Source organism: Ceratotherium simum, unplaced genomic scaffold (assembly GCF_057802395.1).
Source record: "Ceratotherium simum simum isolate JZ-2026a unplaced genomic scaffold, ASM5780239v1 HiC_scaffold_74, whole genome shotgun sequence".
Lineage (NCBI taxonomy): Eukaryota > Metazoa > Chordata > Mammalia > Perissodactyla > Rhinocerotidae > Ceratotherium > Ceratotherium simum.
In genome coordinates, this window is record NW_028261290.1 from 1 (window position 1) to 7432 (window position 7432).

Consider the following 7432-nt stretch of genomic DNA (forward strand, 5'->3'; position numbering starts at 1 on the left):
GAGGTTTCATCTCCTTCCCTCCCTGACCACAGTTCTTTGCAGGGATGCCCCTCTGTGCCTGAACTGAGGAGCAGACTTTCTCTTGGGGGTTGGCCCCAGTGGCAGTGTGCAAGCAGCCCCTGATTCCTTCTGGCCCAGCTCCCGGGCAGCCTGTGCAGAACTCCACTCAGGAGGTCGTCGAGGAGCTGCCCGATGGTTTCACCTCCACCAACTCACTAGGCAAGGGGTGGGTGCACGAGGCCACCAACTCCATCCAGTGCTGCTCTGAGATGAGAGCAGGAGCAGAGGGTCTCCACACTCAGGACCTTGAGAGTACAGGGTTGGACCAGAACTAGGGCGGGACCAGACAGGGGCTGTCCCTTTTTCAAGCTAAAGGGGATGTACATGCAGGTCTCCTTACCTGGTTCAGAGCTGAGCTGCCGTGACCCTCTTACCCTTGCCTGGTGTGAGCTTCTGGAGCCCACTGAGGCAGAGCCAGAGGTTAAGGGGGACTGCAGGCTGGCTATTCCTGGAAGGGAAGTGGGATCTTTCCTGTGTTTAGAAGGACACATGGAAAGTCAGCTATGTGGGTGAACCTTTCTCTTTATCCCGCTCCAGCGCCAGCTGCAGAGCTCCAGCCAGCAGCAGAAGCAGAGCAATGAGCAGTGGTGGAGGTAGAGCTGGCTCCAGCTCTGTTGACATCACCCCCTCTAGCGCTGGAGCCAGCATTCCCTCCATCAGCAGTGTTGGAGCTGGAGCAAGGGCCAACATGGGCTGCAGCAGGAGTGGGAGCTGCTGAGCTGGAGTCACCTGGACCATCATTTCTAGTGGGAAGCCCATCTCCACCTGTGGCCGTTAAGGAGTGTGAAGAAGCCTAACCTCATGGCCTTCCCTCCTAAGCTGGTGGTGGAGCAGTTGACCGTGATGGATGCGGTGAGCAGCTGGGCTCTCAGGGTGGGGTGGGGCAGGCCTTCCCTCTGCCATCGTTGCCCCAGGCCTGATCCGCACTCCTATGATCTGGGCCCAAATCCCGGCTCCACCCCTTACCAACCGTACAACCTGGGCAACTTTCTGAACACCTGATCTTTTGCTGTCCACCTGCAGACCGTAGAGGTGGACACTAACAGGACCTGCTGCACAAAGTGGCTGTGCCGGCTCCATGAGGTAGAAGAGATGGAAAGCTGGGCGAGGCCTGGCCCATCGTGGCGGAGGGGACCTCACTGTGTACAGCCAGGTCCCTGGTGGCCCAACCATCTGCTCAGGAGACTCAACAGCCTCAGGACTTATTAGACACCTGATGTGTACTTAACTACAAGGGAGACAGACAAGGCCCGTGGTTGTAGCTGCCACAGGGGAATGTGCATCAGAATGGGGAGTGGGACCAGAGCGGGCATCAGGGTGGTGGAAGATGCCCCCTTGGCATGAGCAGAGTTGAGCCACCATCTGGAGCTTGGAGTTAGCCAGGACGAGCTGGGTGCAAATGCCCCTCTCCCTTCCCTGCCCGTATTGGGTCCTGGGTCATCCTGTGCTAGGTGCCCTCAGTGGACAGAGAAGAAAACCCAGGGACTCTCACAAGGCTCAGGCCACATCCTGAGCTTCCTGAGCTCCAGGTCTAAACTGTGACCCCTTTTGGGACTTTGGGGGCTGTGGACACAGAGCTGGTGTGTGGCATGGCTGGGTGACACTCCCTCTGTTCCCCAGGAGCTCTTCCAGTAGGTGGTGCCCTCTCAGTGCCTGGGATCCACCTGGGGCACGAGGAACAAGCCCGGCAATGAGCACCTGGCACACACCGTCCAGGCCACCATCGACCACTTCAGAAGGGTGGCCAGCCTCGTTGTCACCACCTGTCTCAGGGACCCGAGCATGGTGGCCCAGGACAGGGCGAGGGTTGTGGAGCACTGGGTCCAGGTGGCCCAGGTATGCTGCAGGAGGCCCAGTGGAGCCCCTCTCTGGAGCCTTGGGAACTGCCTCTCTACCTTTATCAGCTCCCAGGATTGAAGTGTGTGGTCTAAGCCCCTGCACAGTCCCTAGGCCCTTCCTGCCAGGGGCCCGCTGACCTTGACTCCAGGTCCAGTGGGAGGATGCTCACTTCCTACCTGGCTCCTTCCCTGGGTTGAGCTAAAATCCTCCTCCCTGTGAGTGTTATTCTCTGGGTCCTAAATGAGCCCTTCTGGGGCTCCCTGAGCATCTGTCTCATCCAGGAGGGGAGATTTAAATAGAAGGGGACCGAAGCTAGAGCAAGCAGGGCTCCAGCGCCCCACCTCACAGCTCATTCTCTTCCCTTCCCCAGGAGTGCGAGATCCTGAAGAACTTCTCCTTGCCCCGCACTGTCATCTCTGCTCTGCGGAAAACCTCCACAAGCCACCTGAAGAACACATGGGGGAAGTTTCCTGGTGGGTAGGCCCCTCTCCATAGGAGGACCAGGGTGGGTGGGGGATCTCCCATATGTCTGCCATTGTCCCCTCAGTCACCTGGGAACTCCTGGGAGGCAGCAAATGCTGGGGACAGGGCCTGGGCCTCAGCGGGGACTCTCTAAGCCTCCTTGTTTCCTTAGTGCACTACTTCTGCTTCAGGACTAGGTTATCCCTAAGTGTCAGGTACTGAGTTGAGCCAAATTAGAGATTTTCAAATGTTTATAGCAACAGAACTCTACGCCCAGATGAAACTCAAAGTGGTCAAAACAGAGCTGCTCTGTAGGGCTGGGGAGTGGAGACCCCAGTGACCAACAGGAGAGCCCCCTCCCGGTCCCACTAGACCATAGTGTTCAGAGGAGCCCAGTGAGAACACTCTTCCAGGCAGGTTGAATCTCTCGGGTTTGCAAAGAAAAGGGATTTGCACTCAGACCCCTCACATTATTCCTAAATTTATCCTTCCCTCTTTCCCCTCCCCTCAGGGAGAGCTCTGAAAACTTAAGGAGCTCTATAGCCAAGACGAGTCCTTGAGCAGCGAACTGATGACCAAGGTAGAGTGGAGGCTGGGGGTCTGGAAAGAGAGGAGAGGCCGGGGGGGAGGGGGACTGGGCAGGCTGTGGTTTTGATAGTTTCTCACTTGAACTTTCTCTGAAATATTCTTGTCTATCTTGTCCAGGTTAACAAGCAGAGGGATCTGTTAGGCCCATGGGCAGGTGGGGTGCCATTTTTGGGCAGGAGGCTCTGGTCATGGGACACAGTGGTGTTGGCTGGGCTGTTCCAGGACGAGTTGCCTAGCTGGTGCCATCAGCAGGTCTCTGGCTTCCATGCACGTCCATCCTGCTGGATGTAGCTTTTTCCAGGCTGTTGAGTGGTTGGGGTGGGTTTAGCCCTCAGCCTAAACCTGTCCTCAGGAAGCCAGGCCCCTGTTGTTCCTTCTGTCTTCACCAAGTCTCCAAGGGGGGCACCCTGCCTGCCCCAGGGACGGGCACGGCAGGGGATTCCCCTGGCCCAGGTGGACAAACAGGCTGCTCATCCTTGGGTTTGAACGGCTGCACCAGAGACAGATGTGTGTGCGTTCTGGGACTCCCCACTGGACCCCTAGAGTAGTCACTCGAGTCAACCACAGGAGTCTCACCTGAGTGCCTGGTTGGCAATGGCATATGCCCCCGGTGGCTTATGAGAAGCATCTAAGCAACTGATGGATTCTTAGTGATCCTGCTGAAAGGACGTTGGGAGCTTCATGCAAACGAGGAAGCAAAGCGTCCTGTCACCACTTTCCCTGTTGATCGGAGGTGGCACCTTGGGGGTCCAGTTCCTGAGTGGATACAGAAAGAGTTCAATGCAGGGGAATGTCCTGAGGAGTTGCTTGTCTGTCGCAGCCTGGGGGCCAGACACTCCATGGGACTGGAGTAGGCAAGAGCCACTCAACTGGACTCCCAAGACACCCCGTCCTCTCCATCCATGGCTCGGCCCAGGACCACGCTTTGAGAGCTCAGGGGACAGAACTGTTGTCAGTGGTGGGGCTGGGGGTTAGGTGAGGACGGTGAAACAGGGCCTCTGGCTGGGAGGGGCAAGTGGCTTCTTCTCTGTGGTCCCTGAGCAACTCACTGCCGCTGTTTGGGCCTCTGTCTCCTCATCAGGGAAACGGAGGGATGGTGATTGTGTGGTGCAGGCCTCACAGGGTGGAGTTGAGGTAAGAGGGAGGAAAGGAATGTGGGAGCTTTCTGCCTGCTCCACCTGGAGGGGTGAGGGCCAGAACAATGATGACAGTCATGCCACAGTGAGTCCTCAGGAGAACCTGTGGGGTAGCTGGAGTTCTCACACTTTCCAGATGAGGAAACAGGCTCGGGGAGGCCAGGCCACAGGCCCAAGCTCACACCCAGAGTGAGAGTTGGAGCTGGGCTTGTTCTAGAATCACAACACCTTGGAGGATGGAGTGGCATTGGTACCAGTTGCCTCGAGTCAGATGTCCAGGGTCAGAGGCCAGTGGTGCTGGAGAGAAATGGGGTGAGAGGAGTATGGCCTCGCTGACACGGTCCTCGACCCTGGCAGGAGGGGCCCTCCACGTTTGCCCCCCGGAGATCATCCCCCAGAGAGTGCAGGAGAAGCAGCAGCAGCAGCAGCAGCAGGTGAGTGTGCCTGTGGGGGAGGGGCTCTGCCCTCCCAGCTGGAGGCCTCAAATCAAGAGAGGAGGGCCCTTCCTCCTGGTGCCACAGTGCCTGAATCCCCCAGTAGAAGTGACCAGGAGGGGGCCCTGGAAGAGCTGGTGCAGGATGGGTTGTTTTGGGGAGGGCCAGGGACCGCATACCCTGTGATTTGCCAGAAGCCAGCCCTGGGAGGTGAGGAAGAGGAGTGTGGTGTTCTTGGGGTGTGAAGGGAGGAGGAATTGAGGGGAGGCTGCTGAGGGTCCTAGGCTGCTCCCCGTGGGAACCCTGGGGTGGGCCAGGAGGCTGAGGGTGAGGACTTTTCAGGGGAGGGTCTGCAGGGGGTCGACTTGAGAGCAAGGGCTCATCCCACCTGATCCCGATGTCACAGGGTGTCATCCCCAATCTTGGCACTTTCCTCGGTGACCTGCTGATGCTGCACCTGGTGATGGGTGATAATCTCGAGGTGGGTGAACGTGGGGACCAGGCAGGGAGGACCAGGATCCTGAGCCTGGGGATGCAGGAGCCCCCGATCTGAGCTCTGAGTTCTCAGCACTTGACACATCTCCTCTCCTGAGAGCCTCGCAGCCGCCCCTGGGAGCTGGGGCAGCAGGCCCATCTTAGGGATGAGTGAACACAGGCTCCGCCTGAGATGCCCTTTCCTGTTCCCCAGGCTGGGGAAGCTCAGAGCTGCCTGACGGCACAGCTGCCTGAGGTTTTATCTGAGCTGAACTCAGCCTCTCCGTCCCATGCTGCCCATGGGGGAGAGAGAATTCGGGCTCCTCCAAGTCAGGCAGTACATAAGTTGCTGAGCAGTCCCTTCTGCCTGAGGCCTCAGCCTCCAAGTCTGTCATCAGAGAGGGTTGTGCTGCCAGCTCCCTCAGTCTCCCCCCATGTCCTCCTCCTCTGGAGCCCAGAGCCTGGCCTAGGTCCAAGTCCTGTTTTCTCTGCTTGCCCGGCCCCCTCTGGGGACCTGGCAGTAGTGCAACATGAGAAGGGGTGGGCCTAGGGGGCTAGTCAGGCTAGGGGGCACTGTCTGATGGACTCTGGCTGTCTGCCTTCCAGGGGAATGAAATCAACCTTGAGAAAAGGACTGAGGTGAGCAGCTGTGGCACTCCCTGCAGGGGAGGGGAAGGAGGTGGAAATCAGAGACCCTCTGGGCAAAACAGTCCCTGGCTCCACCCATTGTATCTTACATTGAGTGGAAGAGTTTGATAACAGAGAAGAGGGAGACCCATCCAATTGGCGGGTGGGTTGAGGGGAGGATGGCATCAAGGAAATCTTCCTGGAGGGGGGGCTGATTATTCCCATTCTGAGAACAGGTAGAGCCTGGATGGAACTGGAGTGAAGGAGGGTTTCCAGCACTGGTCCCCTGCCCCACTCCTCACCTCCAACAAGGCCCCTGCAGCATCCCCCACCCAGGCCCTGTCTGCATCCTCTCCTTCTCTCTGGTCCCAGGAATACCGAGTCATGAGTAAGATCCTGCTGCTCCAGGTGGCTGCAAAGAATTACAACCTAGAGCCCGAGGAGCGATTTGGGGCCTGGTTCCAGGACATGGAGCTGCTCAACGAGAATGAGAGGTGAGGCCGGGCAGGAGTTGGGTGAGGGCAGGGGTGGATTCTTCCTGTTGGCCAGCCCAGAGAGCCGTCTCCGTGGCCCCCCGGTCAGCCCCGGACCTTATTACGTGGCGACCTCTGGGACACCCAGACTCCAGCTGCTGGGCAGGCAGTGGGGGGACACCTGAGGTGTAGCTCCTGCTAGGCTCACAGGGTCCTCTCTGCCCTGTAGCTACAGCCTGTCCTGCCAGCTGGAGCCCCAGACCTAGTTGGCCAGCAGAATACTCAAGGCCAAGAAGAACCAGCCACCATCAAGGTCAGGGGTGAGTGAGTGTCTGGGCCGGGGTGACTGACTGCTAGGGGTTCAGTAAGGCTTCGGGCTAAGTGTGGCCTTGGGGAGTCAGATAGCTGGCACTTGGATCCCAGCTCCACTACTGAACAGTCCTGTGACTGGGGTGACTCTCTTCAGCTTCCTGAGACTCCGTTTCCCCCTCTGTGAAATAGGTGATACTAAATGATCGCTCTCCTGGCAGGGACAAATGGGGTGCTGGTGGCTGACAGCACTGAGCACAGGGTCTGGAGCACCCAGTGCAGTGGTGACAGGGTGGGGGGCCATGATTCTGAGGGAGGCCCCCCAAGGTAACCCAACTCTTCTACTCAGCCCCCAGGTCCCAACCCCAAGCCCCGTACCAGTGGCCGATCACAGCCCCATCCTCAGCAGCGAGGACACAGCTGGGATGCTTGCGATGCACAGGGCCAGCTCCTCCCACCTGACGGGAAGGGGAACATTGTAAGCTGATTCCTGGGGCCCCCTGAAGCCCAAGAGAGAGGGGACGACCCCACCCCAGCTCCCTGACATCTCTACCCCAGCACCTAGTCACCCATTGCGGAGGGACAGTGGTTATTTGTTGTAAATAGTAAATGCCATATTTGAATATTATATTAAAGTCCTGTTCCTTTTACAGCCTGGGAGTTGTGGTGTGGTTCTGTCGCTTTCTGTAGACATGTAAGAGAGACACAGGATCTCACATTTCTCCTTGAATCAAGACCTCTTCCAGGTCATCAGCTTATTGTATGTGGGAGAAGGGAGAAGGGCCAGCCCCTTCCCTGGCTATTGGGGACACTCCCAAGTCCCCCTAACTCAGAGGACCAGTTCATTTCAGTATCATTCAGCTCCTCCAGGAGCAGACACGGCCCGCTGCCCATTCTCTTGGGATTTAAAGGTTGAAGATACTTTCACAGGCAGATCAACAACCACTGAAATGTGGGTGTCTTTAAAACAGCACTACCCAGGACCATGTCATACCACAGGCAGTTGCTGCCTTTCTACATTCTGGAGGCA

General features: G+C 57.8%; 1 protein-coding gene across 10 annotated transcripts; it reads left to right on the forward strand.

The window, feature by feature from the left end:
- The first annotated feature begins 6 nt into the window (after positions 1–6).
- Positions 7–7057, forward strand: LOC147911133 (ral guanine nucleotide dissociation stimulator-like). 10 transcript variants are annotated; one of them, XR_015551537.1, is made up of 11 exons: positions 7–912; positions 1084–1143; positions 1681–1896; positions 2270–2372; positions 2873–2941; positions 3067–4519; positions 4926–5000; positions 5600–5632; positions 5993–6114; positions 6323–6413; positions 6752–7057. XR_015551537.1 is itself a non-coding variant. In XM_087428521.1 (10 exons), exons 5-9 carry the CDS (start codon positions 4322–4324, stop codon positions 6357–6359), a joined length of 465 nt encoding a protein of 154 aa, XP_087284647.1. In that variant the 5' UTR covers positions 7–912; positions 1084–1896; positions 2270–2372; positions 2873–2941; positions 3067–4321; the 3' UTR covers positions 6360–6406; positions 6752–7057. The 10 variants fall into 10 exon arrangements, 1 of the variants encoding a protein (XP_087284647.1); XR_015551533.1 differs by having other exon boundaries at positions 1084–1896; XR_015551534.1 differs by having other exon boundaries at positions 1084–1896; positions 4222–4519.
- The last annotated feature ends 375 nt before the right edge of the window (positions 7058–7432 follow it).

Bases quoted from the DNA above. Each gene is read 5' to 3' on its own strand.
- LOC147911133 (XM_087428521.1), top strand. From the start codon at position 4,322: ATGGAGTGGCATTGGTACCAGTTGCCTCGAGTCAGATGTCCAGGGTCA. The intron at 4,520-4,925 runs GTGAGTGTGCCT...CCGATGTCACAG, and splicing joins AGCAGCAGCAGCAGCAGCAG to GGTGTCATCCCCAATCTTGG. The intron at 5,633-5,992 runs GTGAGCAGCTGT...CTCTGGTCCCAG, and splicing joins ACCTTGAGAAAAGGACTGAG to GAATACCGAGTCATGAGTAA.